This window comes from Hemitrygon akajei, chromosome 2, assembly GCF_048418815.1.
Source record: "Hemitrygon akajei chromosome 2, sHemAka1.3, whole genome shotgun sequence".
In the NCBI taxonomy this organism is placed as follows: Eukaryota; Metazoa; Chordata; class Chondrichthyes; order Myliobatiformes; family Dasyatidae; genus Hemitrygon; species Hemitrygon akajei.
Window position 1 is genome coordinate 79,529,757 of NC_133125.1, and position 25,234 is coordinate 79,554,990.

The following is a 25,234-nucleotide window of genomic DNA, read 5'->3' on the forward strand; positions in this document are numbered from 1 at the left end:
CTTTAATGTTGTGCACCCATGTCTCCAAGGCCACCCTGACCCCACTGGTGGCTGCTAGCTGCCCTTCAGGGTCTGTCTCAATAGTATGTGAGAAGTAGGTTTCTATTCCCTTACCCATGAGGTTTCTTATATTATACGGTGAAGTGCCTGTAAATCATGGGTCAAAAGGTTAAATATTTTGCAGGTCTGTATGAGCCAATTATGGAACAGCACAGGTTTTCTGAGCAGATCAGGAGCATCGCTAACCATACTGCTTACCTCTGCTGGGGTCCCCACCATTATTCAGGGTAACGGAGAGGTTCCTCCCACTTGTGGTGCTATCTGACACCCTCTCCCTTCTTTCTGGTGGGCTGTGACACTTAGGATTGGGGGCACTGCCTCTGCCCCTGAGCCCCAGAAGACTCCGGTTTAGGGACAGCACGTTGATCCAGGGGAAAAGCAGGGCCCAGTGCAGCCCGGGCCTGTTGAATCGGGGGTCCTTGTTGCAATCCCACTGCCACCTTAATGACCCCTGAATTGTCATCAGGCACCTCATAGGACTGTGGGTATCAGCCGCCTGTTGGTGGCATTGGGACAGCATTAGTATTAGTCATCCAGCTGTTATTTTCCTCCTTTTTGATCTTAAGTTTAGGGGTGGTGTCTCCTCACCACCTTCTCCCATTTATCAAAGCACCATATCATCTAATCAAAATTGCAACTAGGATCCCTATTCCTTTCCAATATCTAACTTCTATTAAATCGAAAGAGTCTCCAACTCCTTGACTTCAACCATACAAGTCACTGGAAAATGCAGCAGAGTACCTGCTGTCCCATTGCAAACCAAACCTTACCGGTGAGGGAACTAGCGGATCACCCAATAGTCGCGTTGTTCTTTTGTATTTTACAATTTTCTTCTCGGTGTCTCTCTTCATTGGAGTCTTCGTGATCAGCCAGACATCATTTATATGGGGGTCCCTCATTCTTTCTCGATTAGCTTGGCTTGACCAGAGGTTTACTGGCCGGCCTGGTTACCCATTTTACATATACTCTTGTTTAATTATTAGTACTCCATGCTCTATGTTTCATTACTAATTCCACTTCATAATCTGCTGATTACCATAAATGAATACCTAGGTCCTGTTAAATTTCATAAAATATTTTAGCTATTAGATTTAATCTCCTCCCAGTTTCCTTCTTGTTCTTGTGGGAACTCAGGAACTGGACATTGGCAGATTATGGACAACCTTTCTCATGTCTCACCCTGGTCCTGGTCTTGACTTCCTTGTTTCAGGGAAGTCTCACAGGTGGGGACTCAAATCCTTCCCGAGGGGTCAATTTCTCTGTCCGGTTTCAGTGGGATTCCTTCTTCGTCACAAGATTGTTAAGGAAATTTTATTTCCACAACAGCCTCAGACCCAAGTATCCAAGGGACTCTTTGTTTTACATGACATACAGAGTTGTCCCTCCTGAGAGCTGCGACTCTGCCTTTGGTTCCAGAGAGTTCCTGTATATAACATACAGGACATGCAAGTAGTATAGTAACACATTTCAACAGAAACAATCGATAGTGATAAAACAAGAACTTTGCCCCAGACATCATTGTTCAACTGAATACAAACAACAAAAAACACTCAAGTCACAGTCCTGTGACTGACACCAGTAAACTAAGGGGCAGTATCTGATTTGTGCTGATCTATGCATTGATCTGTGCAGACATGCAATTCTATAGTTGCACATAGGTATGGACCTTTAGTTTGTTAAAATTCCTCCACAGTCATCAATTCCACTATTTATTGACAAACAATGTAAAAACTAGCATTCCCAATACTAACCCCTGAGGAACACCACTAGTCACTGGCAGCCAACCAGAAAAGGCCCCTTTTATTCCCACTTGCTGCCTCCTGCCTGTCAGCCATTCCTGTATCCATGCCAGTATATTTCCTGTCATGCCATAGAATTTTGTCTTGTTAATCAGACTCGTGTGGCACCTTATCAAATGCCTTCTGAAATTCGAAGTAAATGACATCCACAGCCTCTCCTTTGTCCGCCCTGCCTGTTACTTCCTCAAATAATAATTATATGTGGTATTATAAATATATCTAAGCTAGGGTGATTCAGGATATGCAGTATTGTGTGCAGTTCTGGTCACCTACCTGCACGAGAGAGATCAATAAAATTAATATCAAGTGAAAGTGTGCAGAGAAAGTTTACAAGGATGTTACTGAGACTTGGAAAAGTTTGAAATGTTTAGGATGTATTCCCTGGAACATAGGAGAATGAGGAGAGATTTGCAAAATTATGAGGGGTTGATAGGATAAGTGCAACCAGACTTAATTCTACTGAAGTTGGGTGAGACTAGAACAGAGATCATCGGTTAAGGGTAAAAGGTTAAATGTTTAAGGGGTACATCACTCAGAAATTGGCAAGAGTGTGGAATGATCTGCCAGCGGAAGTGGTAATTGTGGATTTGAAACATTTAAGAGAAGTTTGGATAAGTACATGAATGAGAGGGGTTTGGGGGCTTACGGTCCAGGTGCAGGTCAATGGAACAAGACAGGATAATAGTGTAGCATGGACTAGATGGGTCGAAGCTTCTGTGCTGTAGTGTCCTATGACCTAATATGATCATCGAGGTTGAGATGATATGAATTGTTTGCTCAACCAACACACAAAAAGCTGGTGGAACGCAGCAGGCCAGGCAGCATCTATAGGAAGAAGTACAGTCGACGTTTTGGGCCGAGACCCTTCGTCAGTCCTGATGCATTTTGGAAACAAGTCCTGTGGACTGATGAAGTTAAAATAAAACTTTTTGGCTGCAATGAGCAAAGGTATGTTTGGAGAAAAAAGGGTGCAGAATTTCATGAAAAAAAACCTCACCAACTGTTAAGCACGGGGGTGGATTGATCATGCTCAGGGCTTGTGTTACAGCCAGTGGCATGGGGAACATTTCACTGGTAGAGGGAAGAATGAATTCAATTAAATACCAGCAAATTCTGGAAGTAAACATCACACCTTCTGTAAAAAAGCTGAAGATGAAAAGAGGATGGCTTCTACAACAGGATAATAATCTTAAACACACCTCAAACTTCACAATGGACTATCTCAAGAAGTGCAAGTTGAAGGTTTTGCCATGGCCCTCACAGTCCCCTGACCTAAACATCATCGAAAATCTGTAGATAGACCTCAAAACAGCAGCGCATGCAAGACGGCCCAAGAATCTTACAGAACTAGAAGCCTTTTGCAAGGAAGAATGGGCAAAAATCCCCCAAACAAGAATTGAAAGACTCTTAGCTGGCTACAGAAAGCATTTACAAGCTGTGATACTTGCCAAAGGGGTGTTACTAAGTTCTGACCATACAAGGTGCCCAAACTTTTGCTTTGGGCCCTTTTCCTTTTTTGTTATTTTGAAACTGTAAAAGGTGGAAATAAAAAAAGTAATCTTGCTTAATGTATTAAAGAAATGTGTTGTCTTTAACTTCATGCCTTTTAGAAATCAGGTCATCTTTTACTCACTTAGTTATTCACAGTAACAGAAATTTTTACCCCGGGTGCCCAAACTTTTGCATGCCATGTATATGAATTTAATTCTTAATTTAGTGGCTGTACTACCTTTGATTAAATAACTTTCCATTCTGCTCACCAGTGATCTCCAAAGGAACTTCAAATTCAACATTTTTTAATATAACAGATATTCCAAATACTTCTTTTTAAGAGAATCATCTGTCTATACGTGTGTGTGTATAGAATCATGAGGAAATGCTGGGTGAAGAACTATTAGAAAGATATCTAATAACGTCAATAACTTCAATTTTCCTGTACAACACATGTGGAACAGTGCTCAAAGCTATTGAGCAAACAATAAACACGAGGAAATCTGCAGGTGCTGGAAATTCAAGCAACACACACAAAATGCTGGTGGAACACAGCAGGCCAGACAGCATCTATAAGAAGAAGTACAGTTGACATTTCGGTCCAAGACCCTTCGTCAGGACTGACCCTTCATCTTAGCCTGAAACATTGACAGTGCTTCTTCCTATAGATGCTGCCTGACCTGCTGCATTCCACAAGCATTTTGTGTGTGTTGCTTGAATTTCCAGCATCAGCAGATTTCCTCAGGCTTGCTTAGATGTTCTTTTGCAAACTTCTGATGCTGAATTTTGTGGTGGGGATGTAGGGAAGGTTTTCTTTGTGCAGATGTCGCTGCACAGTAGAACAGTGCACCACCACTTCAGAGTCTGCTAAATCTTCCTGAAGGTCTTTTGCAGTCGAACGGGGGTTTTGAGTTACTTTTCTAGCAATCCTTACTAGCAGTTCTTTCGGAAAGTTTTCTTGGTCTTCCAGACCTCAACTTGACCTCCGCCATTCCTGTTAACTGCCATTTCTTAATTACATTACGAACTGAGGAAATGGCTACCTGAAAACACTTTGCTATCTTCTTATAGCCTTCTCCTGCTTTGTGGGCATCATTTATTTTAATTTTCAGAGTGCTAGGCAGCTGCTTAGAGGAGCCCATGGCTGCTGATTATTGGGACAAGGTTTGAGGAGTTAAGGTATTTATAAAGCTTTGAAATTTGCATCACCTGGCCTTTCCTAATGATGACTGTCAACAAGCCATAGCCCTAACAGGCTAATTACAGTCTGAGACCTTGGTAAAAGTTATCTGAGAGCTCAAATCTCTTGGGGTACCTAAACTTCTGCCTGGTGTTCCTTTCCTTTCTTTCCACTCTAAAATTGTACAAAACAAAAATAATACACTAATCTTACTTAAAATGTTGAAAAGAATGTTTCATCTTTAACTTTATGACTTTTGGAGATCAGTTCACCTTCTACTCACTTAACTATTCACAATAACATATTTTGACCAGGGTGCCCAAACTTTTGCATGCCGCTGTAAATATATTATAGTTGGAAAAAAATTGGTGGATTATCTTTCATATTTGCATATAATTTGCTGTCAAATAAAGTAATTTTATTTAAAATTATAAAATCTTAGATTTTATTTTATTATAAAATTATTTAATTAATAACATTATTAATTTTTGAATGTGTGTTTTGTTTTTTCTCTCAGAGATTTCTGCCATCTTTGAACCTGGAACGTCACTGGTATACACATTACAGGAACCTTTCACCTTGGTCAAGAATTTAAGTGATCTTTCATCTGCTGCATCCTCAGAACACACTTTTCTCAGAGAAAATATTGCATTCAGTTTTCGAACTACACACACCCCATGTATGCTTCTTTATGTCAGCTGTCTTAATGAGGAATATTTGGCTGTGACTCTCTCCAAAAATGGTAAGTTTGTTGAACATTCCCTTTACATTACTTAGAATATGGTGGTAATAAAAATAATGTAATTAATGATTTACATACTCTGTATATGCTTCCAAAGATTCCAAAGGAAAATATTCCTCCCCGTCTCAGTCTTTAATGATAAAAAATATATGAAGGGAAGCATCCCAGCAGCATCTATCCTGAGAAGTCATTCTGAATCTTAACATTTTAGTAAGATCCCTTCTCATTGTTTTAAAGCACACAGATTATGCCCAAAGTATGCAACCTTTCTCATAATGGAACTTCTCATCCCACAAATTTATCCTGTGACCCTTTTCTGAATTCCCTCCAATGAATTATATTCCTGCTAATATAAGGAGACTAATATTATATTGCTGTACTCCAGGTCCAATGTGTTTGTGGATAGATTTCCTCCCTTTCCCTTAACCTATGTTTCTTCCAGAGAAGGTTAACAATCTGTTTAATTTCCTCGTTACTTAATGTTACTGCCTACGAACTTCCTGTTTCTCTGGCAAGTAATATTAAGTAGAAAACGTACAGCACATTACAGGCCCTTTGGCCCACAATGCTGTGCCAAACATGTCCTTACAATATTGTACTTTTTAATTTTTCCTACCAGACTGACTAACTTCATTTACTACCCCTACCCATTGCTCCATTATAATCTACTGTGTACCTTTGTGTTACGACAATCTAGACCAGTGGTCCCCAACCACCAGGCTGCAAAGCATATACTACTGGGCCACTAGGAAGTGATATAATTTGGCGGTATGAAGCAATATGAGTGCAGTGCAGCTGACCCATCGCTTCATACTGCCAAATCATACCATTTCCTCGCGGCGCAGTAGCACATGCTTAGTTGGTTGGGGACCACTGGTCTAGACAATGGAAATTTCCCCTTACAGAATTTACAGCTGTATGCCAAAAAATTTGAGATACAGAATAAAAATGCACTTTGGTATTTATTTGAAAAAGCTTAACAGACCTGATGGGAGATGTACAAAGTCTCTAGTGTCTTCACTGTGGAAGCACTGTGGTAGCACTTTGCTAGGTGTTCCAATTGACAGGCGTCATGAGGTGTGTGAAGTTACCATTGACAGAGAGAAGGGTTTTGGGAAGCTGAAAAGGCTGAAGGACAAACTGTTTGAGTGCAGACTTCTGCAACGTTCATGAACTCAGGGACTACATTTTGTGTGACTGTATGTTACTGTCTTACATGCACTTGCTAATTTATATGTGTTATATGTGCCTTGTGCTATGTGTGAGTGTTGGTACTGTGTTTTGCACCACTGCCCAGAGCAAAACTGTTCTGTTTGGATGTATTCATGGATGGTTGAATGATGATTAACTTTGAATGTGTACTTGAATTAGAGGCTGCCAATTCACAGTGGGAACTGTCAAGGCAATATCTTCTGTTAATAATTGTATCAAATAATGTAACATCCATTTTTAATTAATCAATCAACCCTTTTTCTTCTGCCCACAATACTATCAGAATTTCCTTGCCTATAAACTCTGCATCCAAGGGGGCCATTACTGTCAAAAGGAAATCTCCCAGTAGGAAAGCATCTCCACTTACAACATGGAATTCAAAGGTGGAAAAGATGGTTCATATTATTAAAATTACTATACAGTTTTCTAGAAACACAACTTCTCCACATCATGATGGTACACTGTCCCATTTTCTTACCCATTTGCTTAACCTATCTATGTGCTTTTTCAGGCTTTAATTATCCTCACAATTTTACTCTTCTACTTATTGGTGTATCATCAATGACCACAGAGTGTGCAGCACCCCTTCTGTAATGAAATATCTGATAATTCCTCAAGGTGAAACTTAGTATCTGGATCACAGACAAGACTTGCTACCATTTGAACTATGGTTAAGGCAGTCATTGCAGCCAGACATTTCAGCAAATCCCCATTCCAGCTATTCTAGCTCCCCTTCCAGCTATGCAGAGAAGATAATCCACATATTGGATGGAGGCCGGTGACTAGCGGGGTGCCTCAGGGATCTGTTTTGGGCCCAATGTTGTTTGTAATATACATAAATGATCTGGATGATGGGGTGGTAAATTGGATTAGTAAGTATGCCGATGATACTAAGGTAGGAGGTGTTGTGGATAATGAGGTGGGTTTTCAAAGCTTGCAGGGAGATTTATGCCGGTTAGAAGAATGGGCTGAACGTTGGCAGATGGAGTTTAATGCTGAGAAGTGTGAGGTTCTACATTTTGGCAGGAATAATCCAAATAGAACATACAGGGTAAATGGTAGGGCATTGAGGAATGCAGTGGAACAGAGAGATCTAGGAATAACAGTGCATAGTTCCCTGAAGGTGGAGTCTCATGTAGATAGGGTGGTGAAGAAGGCTTTTGGAACGCTGGTCTTTATAAATCAGAGTATTGAGTACAGAAGTTGGAATGTAATGTTAAAATTGTACAAGGCATTGGTAAGGCCAAATTTGGAATATTGTGTACAGTTCTGGTCACCGAATTATAGGAAAGATATCAATAAATTAGAGAGAGTGCAGAGACGATTTACTAGGATGTTACCTGGGTTTCAGCACTTAAGTTACAGAGAAAGGTTGAACAAGTTAGGTCTCTATTCATTGGAGCGTAGAAGGTTGAGGGGGGATTTGATCGAGGTATTTAAAATGTTGAGAGGGATAGATAGAGTTGACGTGAATAGGCTGTTTCCATTGAGAGTAGGGGAGATTCAAATGAGAGGACATGATTTGAGAGTTAGGGGGCAAAAGTTTAAGGGAAACACGAGGGCGTATTTCTTTACTCAGAGAGTGATAGCTGTGTGGAATGAGCTTCCTGTAGAAGTAGTAGAGGCCAGTTCAGTTGTGTCATTTAAGGTAAAATTGGATAGGTATATGAACAGGAAAGGAGTGGAGGGTTATGGGCTGAGTGCAGGTAGGTGGGACTAGGTAAGATTAAGCGTTCGGCACGGACTAGGAGGGCCGGAATGGCCTGTTTCCGTGCTGTGATTGATTGTTATATGGTTTGTTATATGGTTTGTTATATGTTTTCAAAGGTTAATTTTACTGCGGGCTGTGTGTTACAAAGAAAGAAAGACAATGGAGCAAAGGGTTAACTGTTCTTACTCAGTCATTTTAGCCACTGTACATGATGGGCAACTTTCAGTGCTGGGCTTGAGACAGAACACGTGCACTCGAAAGACTGTGGAAAAAGTTAGGCCTTCCATGCATGCATAGGAAGCCCAATCGATTCATCACACAATCAGCCACATGCACACTTAGAAAATTCTTGTAATCGATCAGATATGGTCCAGTATGCAAAATTAAGTTTCCCCCGCCAGCATCACCACCACCTATTTGCTCACCTCATTTTATCACACCGATCACCACTCTCGACACAATCTGTCAACATTTCTTCATTCACCTGATCTGGCTTTCTACAGTCATTGACTGCATCCTTACTATGAAAGCTATCAATAGGTTGAAAATGTGAAGATACACTGTGTTCAATGTGAAAAAAAAAAGGAATTTCATTGTTTTATTAATAACTGTTTTAATTCTATCAATATTCCCTTAATGAAATTAGTATTACACCACAATGTCATCTGTGCATTAGCTTCCTTAACTCTGTGCTAGCATAGTAGTCCTGAATATTCAAAAAAGCTGAATTGTTAGGCATTTCCAAATTATGGTTGAAAAGGCCCAACCAATTAGCTCTGATGAATCTGTTACTGGGCAGCTACTCAGACTGAGTAGGTGATCAGCAAATACGACAGGTGAAATTGTCTGTGGAAAGTTCAGGTCATAGCTTTTTCCATCTTCGATATAGTGGGTCCAGGGAAATACTTTGCATCCTGGTAAACACGTAACATAAATATTAATCTAGAAGTTGAGTATATACGTTAAAGGCTGTATAATGAGGCACTGGCTTATCCACACTGTGGCTTTATAAGGCATTGTTCTGACCATATGGAATATTTTGAGAACTTTTGGGCCTTTTATCTAATAAAGGATGGGCTAATAAATGATCCTGGGAATGAAAGGTTTCATGAATGAGGAACATTTGAATGCTCTGGGCCTGTACTTGCTGGGGTTTAGAAGAATAAGGGGTGATCTCATTGAAATGTATCATATTTTGAAAGGCCTAGATATAATGGTAATGGTGCAGATGTTTCCTATAGTGGGGGAGTCTAGAAATAGATGGCACATCCTCAGAATAGAAGAGTATCACTTTAGAACAGATATGGGGAGGAATTTCATTAGCCAGATGGTGGTGAATCTCTGAAAAACCATCACATAGATGGCTGTGGAGGCCAAGTCATTGAGCATATTTAAAGCAAAGATTGATAGGTTCTTGATTAGTAAGGGCATCAAAGGTTATCAGATTCAGAATGCAGTTTGATATCACTGGCATATATTATGAAATTCGTTGTCATGAGCAATAAATTAACCCCCAGGTTCTGGTGGCTGTGTAAGTCCAGGGAAGACAATCTCTGGCCCTACCAAACGGGTGAGATTGAGATGCGAGTCCAGCCTGAAACCCCAGTTTGTGTGGATGCCACGTGATTTGTTACCCTGTTACAAATCAGTATCATGGAATATCAGAAGTATGCCACATACAATTAAATGATTTAGCTTTATAATTCTTAATTTGACTAAGGGGTTGTGGTGAACTACATATACCTGTCTGGACTGCTCCTGTGGCTCCTCCCACAGACCCCTGTATAAAGGCGACTGAGGCCTGTTGCCCTGCCTCATTCCCCAGGATGTAGTGTTGTTCATTCTTCCAGTCAATAAAAGCCGATACCTCGCTTCCTACGTCTCAGCGTGAGTTATTGATGGTGCATCAATTTTATTAACTGGAAGTTAAAGCATGGAAACCGTTTTACGCCCGGAACGGTTGGATTTGGACCCCCAAGACCCTGAAGCAGCTCTTGCTTTGAACTCTGGCTTGTATGCTTCCAATCATACTTGGAGGAGGTTTGTGCAACTGACCCCGCTGTTAGGCACAGACTTCTCCTCTCGAGAGTCGCCCCAAAAGTTTATTCATTCATCAGGGACCTCTCGACCTACGAAGGGGCGCTTGACGCCCTCAAAAAACAGTACCTGCAGCCGGTGAACGCCGTCTATGCCAGACATCGCTTGGCCTCGTGCAAACAGTGGCCTACGGAGTCGACTACTGAATTTCACCAAGCTCTACCGGCACTCGTGCGGATTGTGACTGCAACACACTCACAGCGGAACAGCATGCGGAACTCCTGGTCCGAGACGCCTTTGTGACCGGAATCAGGTCAGTGTATGTGCGCCAGTGGCTGCTGGAAAAAGCTGATCTGACCTTACGCTCAGCGATCAAGACGGCTGATACGCTGGAGGCTGCTCTGCTCTACACCGACGCTGTCCAGCCGCGCGATTCCCCGCCGGGTCCGTGGACGTCTCCGGCCCTGCCGCCACCGGTTCCCGCGAGCAAATTCGCCAACGCCGCTGCCAGTCGCGGTTCCACGAACTCCCCGAACTCGTCAGGCAGTAAACTTTGTTACTTTTGTGGGCTCCTGAAACATTCTAGAAACAGTTGTCCAGCTCGCAAAGCGACCTGCTCCAGCTGCAGGAAAAAGGGCCATTTCGCCAAGGTCTGTAAGTCTAAACCGTGTGCGGGGTCAAGCAGCGCTGCGTCTGAGACCTGGGGGCTGCCATCTTGCATGCCCGGATGTGAGCGGCCATCTTTGCTGGCGTCACCATGCCTCGCCCCCGACTCGCCGGAGTTTACCGGGCACCTGGACGGCTCAACTCTGGCCACCGTAACCCTTGACCAAAGCGCTCCGCACCAGCTCGCAAGGTCGATAATGGACATCCTAGTGGAGGGACACAGGACTAGCTGCCTGTTTGACACAGGCAGCACTGAGAGTTTTATTGACCCGGCCACAGTGCAACGCTGTGGACTCGTGATACGGCCGGTAAGTCCGAGGATCACCTTGGCTTCTGGGTCGCATTCCACAGACATCCGGGGGGTTATGTAGCGACATTGGTGGTGCAGGGCACAGAATATCGGAACTTTGCGTTCCTGGTCATGCCTCGGCTGTGCGCACCTGTGCTATTGGGGCTGGACTTCCAGAGCCATCTCGAAAGTGTGACAATGGCATATGACGGGCCCCACCCACCACTCACTGTCAGGAATCCTCAGTTTGGTGGGACTTCGCCATATACTCCGTTACCACACGCACATACACACCGAACCACACATCCCGCCCAGCACCATGCCGATAGCTGTGCTACTGACACTACTTGCAGCCTCTCCACCCTCAAGATCCCTCCCCCATCGCTGTTCACCAACCTGACCCCCAACTGTAAACCGGTGGCGACTAAAAGCAGGAGGTACAGCGCAGGGGACAGGGCCTTTATTCATTCAGAGGTGCAGCGGCTGCTCGGGGAGGGGATCATTGAGCCAAGCACAAGCCCTTGGCGGTCCCAGGTGGTTGTTGTTCGGACCGGGCAGAAAAATAGGATGGTTGTGGACTATAGTCAGACCATCAATAGGTTCACGCAGCTTGACGCGTACCCCCTACCCCGCATCGCGGATATGGTCAACCAGATAGCTCAGTACAAGGTGTACTCGACCATAGACCTGAAATCCGCTTACCACCAGCTCCCCATCCGCCCAGAGGACCGCCGCTACACCGCCTTCGAGGCGGGTGGCAGGCTCTATCACTTCCTGCGCGTCCCATTTGGTGTCACAAATGGTGTCTCAGTCTTCCAGAGGGAAGTGGACCGGATGGTGGACCGGTACAAACTGAAGGCCACATTTCCCTATCTAGATAACATCACCATCTGTGGTCACGACTGGTCGGATCATGACGCCAACCTACAACGATTTTTCCAAGTGGCCGAAGCTTTGAACCTTACTTATAACAGGGACAAGTGTGTGTTCAGAACCACCCGACTCGCTATCCTTGGGTATGTCGTGGAGAACGGGGTCATTGGCCCTGATCCCGACCGTATGCACCCCCTGTTGGAACTCCCTCTTCCCACCACTCTCAAGGCCCTCCGGCGGTGCCTGGGTTTTTTTTCCTATTACGCCCAATGGGTCCCTCATTACGCAGACAAGGTGGTCAAGTCTACCATTTTTCCCCTCTCTGCCGAGGCCTGCGCGGCCTTCAGCTGCATTAAAGGGGACATTGCCAAAGCAACGATGCATGCGGTGGACGAGACCATTCCCTTCCAAGTAGAGAGTGACGCCTCTGACTTCGCGCTGGCTGCTACCCTCAATCAGGAAGGCAGACCAGTGGCATTTTTTTCTCGTACCCTTCAAGGCTCTGAACTTCGGCACTCCGCGGTGGAGAAAGAAGCCCAGGCCATAGTGGAAGCTATTAGGCACTGGAGGCTCTATCTTGCCGGCAAAAGGTTCACCTTGCTGACCAACCAGCGCTCGGTTGCGTTCATGTTCAGCAACCAACAGCGGGGCAAAATCAAAAATGATAAAATTTTGTGGTGGAGAATAGAACTCTCCACCTACAACTATGATATCCTGTACCGGCCTGGCAGACTCAATGAACCCTCTGATGCCCTATCCCGGGGAACGTGTGCTAGCGCACAGCTCGACCAGCTGTATGCCCTTCATGCACATCTTTGCCATCCGGGGGTCACCCGATTTTACCATTTCGTTAAAGCCCGGAACCTGACGATGACCAGGGACTGCCAGATTTGCGCTGAGTGCAAACCGCACTTCTACCGTCCTGACACTGCGCAGCTTGTCAAGGCCACCCGCCCTTTTGAGCGACTGAGTGTTGACTTTAAGGTCCCCCTTCCCTCCACCGACCTCAATGTCTATTTTCTCAGTATTATTGACGAGTACTCGCAATTCCCCGTTGCCATTCCCTGCCCCGACACTACTACCACGTCCGTCATAAAAGCCCTGCGCCAGCTCTTCACTCTGCTCGGATATCCCTGCTATATCCACAGTGATAGAGGGTCCTCCTTTATGAGTGATGAGTTGCGCCGGTTCCTGCTAGCTAGGGGCATTGCTACTAGTCGAACCACGAGTTATAATCCCCGGGGGAATGGACAGGTGGAGAGGGAGAATGCCACAGTGTGGAAGGCCACACTTTTAGCCCTTAAGTCAAAAGAGTTGCCGGTTTCCCGATGGCAGGAGGTCCTCCCTGAGGCACTCCACTCTATCCACTCCCTGTTGTGTACGTCCACTAATGCCACCCCTCACGAACGCCTATTCTCTTTTCCCAGGAAGTCTGTCACTGGGACCACCCTACCAGTTTGGCTGACGTCCCCGGGGCCAGTGCTGCTGCGTAAACATGTGAGGAGTAATAAATACTCCCCGCTGGTCGAGAGGGTTCACCTCCTGCATGCTAACCCCCAGTATGCCTACGTGGTCTTGCCTGATGGGCGGGAGGACACGGTCTCTGTCCGCGACCTGGCGCCCGCTGGAGCAGCAAACCACTACCCCATACACTCCACGGTAACTATGAACCCTGTACCCGAGGTGACACCGCGCACACCGTGCCACATCCAGACTCCTCACGACGCTCATGTACCAGGCATCTCTTACGCGTCTATTCCGGGGGCCTCGCACACACGTGAGGGATCCCTGACACCTCCAGTTGGGCCAGAACCAGCCCAATCTCCGTCTCCGGTGCAATCACCACCTCCGGCACCTGTGCAATTGCAGCCAGAGCTACGTAGATCGCAGCGAAAGATTCGACCACCTGATAGACTTAACCTGTAAATATACTTGTAAAAACTTCGCCACCTGGGGACTCTTCTTCAAACAAGGGGGGGGGGGGGTGAATGTGGTGAACTACATATACCTGTCTGGACTGCTTCTGTGGCTCCTCCCACAGACACCTGCTGACTGCTTCTGTGGCTCCTCCCACAGACCCCTGTATAAAGGCGATTGAGGCCTGTTGCCCTGCCTCATTCCCCAGGATGTAGTGTTGTTCATTCTTCCAGTCAATAAAAGCTGATACCTCGCTTCCTACGTCTCAGCGTGAGTTATTGATGGTGCATCAGGGGTTAGTGAAGAAAAAGCAGAAAAAAGAAAAGGGCCCATTTTAATGAAACAGTCTAATGTGTACAACATGGAGCTCACAATTTCCCTTTTCACTGATCCTCCTTCGATCTGCCTGGTCTTCATCGGACTCCACTCCAGATCGAGCCCTATGATCTCTTCCCTCTGGTGTCTTCCCTCTTCATCTCCCGCCAAACAAAAAACCCGGGTCACCCTAGTGTCAGGCACATGGCACAAAAACACCCTCCAGTCATTGGATGGTGCACATTCGAAAGCACCCATTATCTCTAACCATAACCCAAACACTACTTCTACAGAAAGAACATTACATTGGTAGTGATACCTTTCCCAAGGTGTTACAAGTATAACAGGAAGTATATATAAAATTAAATTAGGTCCTGCTAAAAGAGAGTGAAAATATCTGAAGTAGTTTTCGTGGGTTTCATTGTACATTCTGATGGTGAAGATGAAAAGCTGGTCCTGAAACACCGAGTGCATGTCTTCAGGCTTCTGTACCTCCTTCTTCCTGATAGCAATGAGTCTGGGGTGATGGGGTCCTTAATGAAGGTTAGGGGTAGAATGGGTTAAAACAGCCACAATGGAGCAGCTTCAATGGACCAAATGGCACAGTTCTGCTCCTTTGTCTAATGCAAATGATCTTAGTGTCTGAAATAGGAAAGGTGGGACCAGTTTTGAGCCGGAAAGTGCAGTTACTGATAGAGGCAGAGGATGCAGCTTAGATAGTAAGTGAATGCATCAGACTTTACCAGGGAAGAAGATACAGTTGAGTCGTGGTATTGGAAGACGTAGTTGTACTACTTGCTGGATGTTAAAGTCAAGGAAAGGGGAACTCGTCCTATCATGACAGGACATATCCTTACATGTTGAGGAAAGTAAGGATGGAAATCACTGAGCCATGATGTTCCACAGAAGAAGGGACAAAATGTTGGGGAAGAGGGTGTGTGAAGTTCATGGGCAGAGTCATAGTATTGCCTGTATTGAAAGTATTATATCTTTGCTGAAAAAGGATATTCTAAATAGAAGCATGGAGCATAAGACCAAGGAAGTCGTGATGGCGGATTTCCACAGATGCATGGTGGAGAGTATATTGACTGCATCATGGCCTGGTATGGAAACACCAATGCCCTTGAACAGAAAGACATATACAGTTAGTAGATAAAGCCCAGTTTATCGCAAGTAAACTCCCCACTATTGAGTATATCTACTAGGAGTGCTGTTGCAGGAAAGCAGCATCCATCATCGAGGACCCCCACCGTTCAGACCATGGTCTCTTCTCACTGCTGCCACCAGGAAGGAGATACAGGAGCTTTAGGTCTCATGCCAAGTTCAGGAACAGTTCCAGAATGGATACGCTGAACTGATTCCACAATCAAGGGACTCATTTTTAAGGACTCTACAACTCAGGTTCTCAATATTTATTACTTACAATTATGTTCTTCTTTTTCTTTTTGATTTGTGCAATTTGTTGCTTTTGCATACTGGTTGTTTGTCTGGCTTTGTGTGTAGTTCTTTTAAATTTTTTAGCAGAGTAAGCCCTGCAAACATGTCACTCAGCAACCCCTCAACCTCGATTAACCCTAATATAACCATGGGAGAATTTACAATGACCAATTAACTGGCCCCATACACCAGATGTCTTTAGACTGTGGGAGGAAATCAGAGCACCTAGGAAAAGCCAAGTATTACACAAGGAGGACATACACAGACTCCTTATGGAACACCACTGGAATTGAACTCCAAACTCCGAAATGCCCTGAGCAGTAATAGCATTGTGCTAACCACTACACTACTGTGGTGCCCATTTTGCATTGATTCTATTTTGTTTATTTATATTTGCCGTGAATGCCCACAAGGAAATTAAGCAAGATAGTAAATTGCAACATATTTGTACTTTGATAATCAATTTAATTTAATTTGAAATCAGAATTTTGAAAGTATTTAGTTAATGCTTCATACATATGAGGCTCGTTAGTCATAGTTGGCAGCTCATCTAGGAAAATGAAAACTCTGATCTTGAACCTCCACCTTCTTGCATCTATACCCAGTTGTGGGTAAGGCTTTTGGCGTAAAACCCAAGAAAAAGTCCCGAGCTGGAGTCCCTAAGCAGTCCTACGTTGAGTTCAATGGCAACTGACAACTCTTGCAACACTGTTAGTGCCACACTGTAGCAGTTTCTACTGTTCCTTTGCATTCATCAGCTGTGTGGCCAGGGAGGCCAGCAGTTTGCTCTCCATATCGTACTGCCTTGGTTTGCATACTGGTTTACATATCACCTAGACAGCTAGGACACTACATCCATGGTCAGCCTCGACCATTGGAAGGCCTTGGTGCTGAAGAGGTGGAATTCCAAAATAATTCCAGGAGCTAGTTATTGTGGATAGGCTGCAAAAGCTGGAGTTGTTTTTCTTGGACCAGTAAGTTCAAGGGGATACCTTGGAGGTGTATGAACAATTAGATTCTATGAGAGTCATGAATCAGGAGATTTTGAATAGTTTTCAAAAAGACTGGACTGATGGGAAAATATCTTTTTAATGCAATGAGCAGTTATAATCTGGAATACATGGGTAGAAGCAGAGCCTGAAGGTGTTCAAAAAACAAGCCTGATAAGCACTTAGAAGAAAAAGAAAATGCAGGACTAACGAAGAGCCTGGATAGTTTTTGTCTAATGCTGGCATTTCACATGGCCAACCTTCTTCACTGTAACTTTCTGTGATTCTGTAAAATAATGATCTTCACACATCAGTTTTCATCTTTAATGCTCCTGTATATTGCCACAGTTTTACCAACATGGTATTTCCATCCTGATGATTTGTTTCTTTGCTTTTAACTGAGAAATGCTTTCTTCAAGGCCTCCTGGGAATGTTTCAAGCAACATCTGTTGCTCTTTTCAAGACTTTTAGTTCTAATCTTCAGTGATTCTCTGTGAAGCAAGGGTCCTCCCTTCTTTATATTTCTGGTGGAAGCTATCTGCAAAACCTTTGGCAGACCTGGATTTCAGACTTGTCTGTAGCTAACTAAACCAGGTCAATACGTTTGACATTTGTTTGAGATAGTTTTAGCATTCTTTCGATGTTGGCCTACCTGAAGTGACTCCAGCTTCCCTGCTGCTATCACCAATATCTGTCTTTGGCTTAACACATTTTCAAGTCTCAGCTGTCTTAGATAATTGGATAGAAGCTGATACACATCAGAATATCATTTTGATTTAGAGACACAAGAGATTACAAATGCTGGAATGTGCATCAGAAATTTTAAAAAATACTGCTGGAGGAACTCAGCAGGTCAAGCAGCATCTATAGATGCAAAGGGATGTTTGAAAATTCAGAAGCTGTATGACCTGCTAAGTTCCTCCAGCAACTTGCTTTCTTTTTTCTTTACTTTGATTTGCAGTGTGCCTCTCCCAAAATGGTTGAGAAAAGTGGTTTGGAATTCATTTCCCAAAGAGTTAGAAATCCTCACTATATCAATCAGAATCAGGTTTAATATCACTGGCATATGTCATGAACTTTATTGTATTCTGGCAGCAGTGCATTGCAATACATAGCAATAAGTAAAAATCTATAAATTACAGTAAGAAATTATATTATTAAATTATACAAGTCATACAAAAAGAAAGCTCTAGGGAATAAAGTCCTAACCTATTCAACCTTTCCCTTTCCCTGTAACTTGGGTCTTCCAGTCTTGACAACATCCTTTTAAATATTCTCTGCACTCTTTCAACCTCATTTACAACTTTCCTGTAGGTAGGTGACCAAAACAGCACATAGTATTCCAGATTAGGCCTCACCAATCTCTTGTACAACTTCAACATTCTCAGTATTTTGACTTATGAAGGGCAATGTGCCAAAAGCTTTCTTTACGTCCTCTCTATCTGTGACACAACTTTAACAAATCATTGAGCTGTTATTCCCAGATCCCTTTGTTCTACCATATCTCTCTGTGCCCCACCGTTCACTGGATAAGACTTACTCAGGTGGGTCCTGCTGAAGTGCAATGCCTCACACTTGTCTGCCTTCAATTCCATCTGCCATTTTTCAACCCATTTTCCAGCCCTTACCATTGATAAAGATGACAAACAGCAATGGACCCAGCACTGGTCCTTGTGGTACAACACTAGTCACAGGCCTTCAGTCAGAGAGGTAACCTTCTACTACCAGTCTCTGGCTTCTCCCACAAAACCAATGTCTTCCACTTCACTCCACTTCACTACATCATCTTCAATGCCAAGTGACTGAAACTTCTTGACCAACCTCCCATGCAGGACTCTGTCAAGTGCTTTGCTAAAGTCCACGTAGACAACATCCACTGCCTTACCTTCATCAACTTCTCTGGTAACTTCCTTGAAAAACTCTGTAAGATTGGTTAAACATGATCATGCCTTAATCAGGCAAGACTGATCAGGCAAGACTTAATCAGGCAAGACTGATAAACATGCCTTAATCAGTCCATGTCTATCCAAATACCTGTATATCCGATCCCTCAGAATACCTTCCAATAACTTTCCCATGACTGACATCAGGCTCACTGGCCTGCTGTTTCCCATGCAGGAGTGGTCTAAAACTAGAAGGCATCACATAAGAGGGAAGAAGAGTAAAGGGCTTCTTGAGGATATTTTTACTCACACAAGGAATGAACTGCTAAAGGAAGTGTTGGATGCAGGAACAGTAATGACATTTAATAGGCATCTGGGCAGGTACTTGAATGAGCAAAGTGTTGAGATATCCAGGCAAGTGGGATTAATAGATAGGCATGATGATCATTATGGCTGAATAGTATCAAAGGGCTTTTTTCTATGTTGTACAATCCTCTAACAAGGTAAGTTAAAGAATGTTTGTCCCACTTCCATCAGGGAGGAAGCTATGTAGCATCTACGCTAGACTCAAAAACAGTTACTTTCCCTAAGTAGTAAGGCTGATCAAAACTTCCACCCTCTAATGCACCCCTCCACATCCCCAACCACCACTACTTTATCATTTCCTGTCAGGCACCTTACGTGCTGAGACTCCTATGCCTAGCATCACTTTATGGATCTACAATCAGTCTATGTATCTAAGCTAGCTTATCTATTTATATTTATTTTTTTAATTAATATTGTGTTCTTTATCTTACTGTGTATTTTGTTCTGCATTGGATCCAGAGTAACAATTACTTTGTTCTCTTTTACACTTGTGTACTGGAAATGACATTAAACAGTTTTGGATCTTAAATCTTGAATGTAATTTGGATGGCTGGAGCTGTGAGGCAGTGTTACTAACTACGCCACTCAAAGCGTGGTTCCTGTTTTGTTGGTAGGGATGGAAATAGGTACTATACAAATAGTGAGGCATACTTGTTGCTGTTGTATAGTCAGCCATGTCAACATGCCAAGAAATTCACCTGGAGCACCACACACATAATACTGGAGGAAGCTAGCAAGTCGGCAGCATGGTGGAAGTGAATAAGCAGTCAATGTTTTGGACTAAAGCTCTCTGTCAGGATGGGAAAGGAAGGAGGCAGAGGCCAGAGTAAGAAAGTGAGGGGAAAAGCAAGAAGTACAAGATGGCAGGTCATAGGTGAGACTAGATGAGGGGAAGGTTTGTGACTAGGGGAGATGACATGAAATAAAATGCAGAGGGGATAGGTGGAAGAAGTAAAGGATTGAAGAAGAAGAAGAAATCTAATAGGAGAGGAGAGTGGACCTTCTTACTCTGGTTTCTGCCCCTTTCATTCCCAAAATCCTGAGGTGACCAGAACTGAACAGAATATTCCAAGTGGGGTCTAACTAAGGTCTTATATAGTTGTAACATTATCTCATGGCTCTTGAACTCAATCCCATGGTTAGTGAAGACCAATGTACCATACACCTTCTTTACAACACTGTCAACCTGCGCAGCAGCTTTGAGTGTCCTATGGACATACACTCCAAGATCTCACTGATCCTGCACACCGTCAAGAGTCTTACCATTAATATTATACTCTGTCTTCAAATTTGACGTACTGAAATAAGTCACTTGACACTTACCTAGGTTGAACTCTATCTGCCACTTCTCAGCCCAGTTCTGCTTCCTATTAATGTCCCGCTGTAACTTCTGACAACCCTCCAGACTCTCCACAACAATCCCCAACATTTGTGTCATCACCAGACTTACTTACCTATCCTTCTACTTCCTATCCAGGTCATTTATAAAAATCACCAAGAGGAGGGGTTGCAGAATACATCACTGTCCTCCATGTAGAATATAAACAATCCACAATCACCCTTGGCTTTCTGTGGTCAAGCCAATTCTGGATCCACAAAGCAAGGTCTCTTTGGATCCTGTGCCTCATTACTTTCTGAATGAGTCTCTCGTGGGGAACCTTATCAAATGCCTTACTGAAATCCATATACACTACATCCACTGCTCTACCTTCATAGATATGTTTTGTTACATCTTCAAAGAATTCAATCAGGTTGGTAAGTCATTATTTGCCCTTGACAAACCCATGCTGACTAACCCTAATTGGATTATGGCTCTCCAAATGCTCATAAATCCTGCCTCTCAACATCTTCTCCAATAACTTGCCCACCACTGAAGTAAAACTCACTGGTCTATAATTTCCTGGGTTATCTCTACTCCCTTTCTTGAAAAATGAAACAATGTTTGGAACTTCAATCATCTGGTACTTCTCCTGTCCCTATTGATGATGCAAAGATCATCGCCAGAGGCTCAGCAATCTCCTCCCTCGCTTATCACAGCCCGGGGTATATCTTATTTGCTCCCAGCAACTAATCTAACTTAATACCTTTCAAAAGCTCCAGCACATCCTCTTTTTTCATGTCTATATGCCCAAGCAGTTTAGTCTGCTGGAAATCATCCTCACAATTGCCAAGGTTCTTTTCACTGGTGAATACTGATGCAAAGTAATCATTAAGTACTTCTGTTACCTCCTCCGGATCCATGCAGGTGATTCCACTCTCACTCCTGATTGGTCATATTTTCACACAACTCATCCTCTTGCTTTTTACATACTTGTAGGATGCTTCGGGGTTTTCCTTAATCCTGCTCACCAAGGCCTTCTCATGGCCCCTTCTAGCTCTCCTAATTTCATACTTGAGCTCTTTCCTGGCACCCTTGTAATTTTCTAGATATCTAACTGTACCTAGTTTCTTGAACCTTTCATAAGCTTTTCTTTTCTTCTTAACTAGATTTTCTACATCCTTTGCATTCCATGCTTCTTTTACCCTACCATCCTTACCCTGCCTCAATGGAACATACCCAAGTAGAGTGCCACGCAACTGTTTCCTGAACATTTGCCACATTTCTGTCGTCCATTTCCCTGAGACCATCTGCTCCCAATTTATGTTCCCAGGTTCCTGCCTAATAGCATTATATACCCCCTACCCCAATTAAATATTTTCACAAATTGTCTGCTCCTATCTCTTTCCAACGCTATGGTAAAGGAGATAGAGTTGTGATCACTACCTCCATTATGGTCTCCCACTGAGAGATCTGACACCTGACCAGGTTCACTTTGCAATATCAGATCAAGCACAGCTTCTCTTCTAGATGGCTTATCTACATATTGCATCAAGAAACCTTCCTGAACACAAGCAACAAGCTCCACCCCATCTAAACCCCTTGCTTGAAGGAGATCTCAGAGAATATTAGTAGAGTTAAAATTACCCATCACAACAACCCTATTATTATCGCACCATTCCAGGATCCGCCTCTCTATCTGCTCCTCGATGTCTTTGTTACTATTAGGGGGGGGGGGTCTATAAAAACACCCAGTAGAGTTATTGCCTTCTTCCTGTTTCTGATTGCACCCACAATGACTGAGTAGACAATCCCACTTTGACTTCTTCCTTTTCTGCAGCTGTGATACTATCCCTGATTAGCAGTGCCACTGTGCCTCCTCTTTTGCTTTGCTCCCTGTCCGTTTTGAAACATCTAAAGCCCGGCACACTCAGCAGCCATTCCTGCCCCTGAGACATCCAAGTCTCTGTAACGGCCACAACATCATAGTTCCACGTATTGATTCACACTCTTTAGTTCATCTGCCTTGCTCGTGATACTCCTTGGATTAAAATAGACACACCTCAAACTATCTGGCTGAGTGCTTCTTTGCTGTATCATCTGCCTAGCCTTCTTCTGTCACTACTTATATGCCAACTGCCCCACCCTCTGCCTCTTCACTTCTTTTTCTAATCCCCTGCAAATCTAGTTTAAGCTCTTCCACCAATAGTATTCCCAATCCTCCCTCCCAGGGTATTGGTTCCCCTCCAGTTCAGGTGCAACCCGTCCAACTTGTACAGGTCACCCTTTCCCTAAAAAAGGTTCCAATGATTGAAGAACTTGAAACCCTGTCCCCTGCACCACCTCCTCAGCCTTGCAGTCTTCTTCACTATCATCCTGTACTGACCTTCACTAGCTCATTGCACTGGGAGAAATCTGAAGATGACCACCTTGGAGGTCCTGCTCTTCAGCCGCCTTCCTAACTCCCTAAACTTATTGTGCAGGACCTCTACCCCTCTCCTGTCTATATCATTGGTACCAACATGTACCATGACCTCCAGCTGCTCACCCTCCCCTTCAAAAATATTCTGCAACCGCTTAGAGAAATCCTGGATCCTAGCACCCAGGAGACAATTCCCTATCTTGGTGTCTCTTTTTCTGCCACAGGTTTTCTAAATTGTGCGCCTAACTATCAAATCCCCTATCACTATTGTTCCACCTGACTTCACCCTACCCTTCTGAGGCTCAGAGCCAACCACATGCTATTAGCCTGGCTGCTGCTGCCTTGCCCAGAGAGGTCACCCCCCTCAGCAGTAACCAAAAGGGTATACCTGTTGCTGGGGGGAATGGCAACAGGGGGACCCTGCACTGACTTCTTTCGCCCTTTACTTATTTTGGTGTTCACACATCTACTCCTCGAATTCTGCACTCTGTGTGTAACTACCTGCTCAAAAGAAGTACCTATCAATTGCTCCGGCCTCCTGGATGACCATAAGTTTGTCCAACTGCAGCTCCAGCTATTTAATGTGGTCTTTCATGAGCCGGAGTTGGCGGCACTTCCTGCAGGTGTAGTCATCAGGGAGACTGTCAGGCTGCATGAGTTCCCACATCCTACAGGTGGAGCATTCCACTGTCATTTATCTGCCATCGTGCCTGCACTGTACAATGGGTCACCAAGACCAAATCTTCTAACTCATTTCTTTGGCCTCAGCCTTTTCTCGTCAAAGCCTCTTGAGTCAAAGCTTGATGCTCCTACTCTCACAGCTGGCCTACTCCCAACAATGGCCGCCCCACTTGCACCTTCTGTGCTTTTATTTTATTCGAAGTGCTCTGATGCTGACTGGACCTCTGGAATGTCTAAACGCCCATGAATTTCTCCTTTTATACTAGCTTCGCCAACCTGTGAGTAAACTCTTCGAAGTGCTCTGCTCCCGATGCTGACTGGACCTCTGGAATGTCTAAACGCCCATGAATTTCTCCTTTTATACTAGCTTCGCCAACCTGTGAGTAAACTCTTCGAAGTGCTCTGCTCCCGATGCTGACTGGACCTCTGGAATGTCTAAACGCCCATGAATTTCTCCTTTTATACTAGCTTCGCCAACCTGTGAGTAAACTCTTCGAAGTGCTCTGCTCCCGATGCTGACTGGACCTCTGGAATGTCTAAATGCCCATGAATTTCTCCTTTTATACTAGCTTCGCCAACCAGTGAGTAAACTCTTCGAAGTGCTCTGCTCCCGATGCTGACTGGACCTCTGGAATGTCTAAACGCCCATGAATTTCTCCTTTTATACTAGCTTCGCCAACCTGTGAGTAAACTCTTCGAAGTGCTCTGCTCCTGATGCTGACTGGACCTCTGGAATTTGTGATTTGCACCATTGTACTTTGATTATGTATAAAGAGAAACTGTAATAGTGTAAAAAAAACAAAGCTAACTTTATTTGTCACATGTACATTGAAGCATGCAGGGAAATATGCTGTTTGCATCATCATTTGTTCTGCAGTGTGCTGGGGGCAGCTCGTAAGTGCCTCTATGTTTCCCATACCAACATGGCATACCCACAACTCACTAACCCTAAACACAAACTTTGGAATATGGGAGAATACTGGAGCACCTGGAGGAAACCCATGCAATCACGCGGAGTATGTGCAAAATCCTTACGGACAGTGGCAGGAATTATACCCCCATTCACTGATCGCTGGTGCTGTATTAGTTTTAGGCCAACTGCTATGCATATGACCTATTCCTTACAAAAAGCAAAAACTAAGGTAGGGCAATTGGGCCCAGTATGATAGAAAAATAGAACATAGAAAACCTACAGCATGGTACAGGCCCTTTTGCCCAGAAAGCTGTGCTTACTTTAGAAATTATCTAAAGCTACCCAATAGCCCTGTATTTTTTCTGAGCTCCATGTACCTGTCCAGGAGCCTCTTAAAAAAGACCCTATCATAACCACTTCCACCACCGTTGCCGGCAGCCATTCCACACACTCCTTACATCAAAAACTTACCCCTGACATTTCCTCTGTACTTACTTCCAAGTACCTTAAAACTGTGTCTTCTCATGCTAGCCATTTCAGCCTGGGAAAAAGCTTCTGATTATCCACATGATCAATGCCTCTCATCATCCTAAACACATCTATCAGGTCACCTCTCATCCTCTGTCGCTCCAAGGAAAAAAAGCTGAGTTCACTCAAGCTATTCTCATGGGGCATGCTCCCCAATCCAGGCACCATCCTTGTAAATCTCCTCTGTACCCTTTCTATGGTTTCACATCCTTCCTATTGTTAGGCGACCAGAACTGAGCACAGTATTCCAAGTGGGTCTGATCAGGGTCCTGTATAGTTGCAACATTACTTCTCGGCTCCTAAACTCAATCCCATTGATTGATGAAGGCCAATCAAGGCCAGTATGCTTTCTTAACCACAGAGTCTACCTGTGCAGCAACTTTGAGTGTCCTATGGAACTCAGAC

The 25,234-nt window shown here is 44.0% G+C and overlaps 1 protein-coding gene across 2 annotated transcripts in view; it reads left to right on the plus strand.

Annotated features, from left to right (window-relative positions):
• Positions 1 to 25,234, plus strand: part of LOC140714284 (contactin-associated protein-like 5) — a 1,700,882-nt gene that overhangs the window by 1,303,256 nt on the left and 372,392 nt on the right. For both annotated transcript variants that reach the window (XM_073025370.1, XM_073025379.1), the window contains one exon: positions 5,048 to 5,272. In XM_073025370.1, the coding sequence (XP_072881471.1) occupies positions 5,048 to 5,272 (225 nt within the window). The remainder of the gene's footprint in view (positions 1 to 5,047; positions 5,273 to 25,234) is intronic.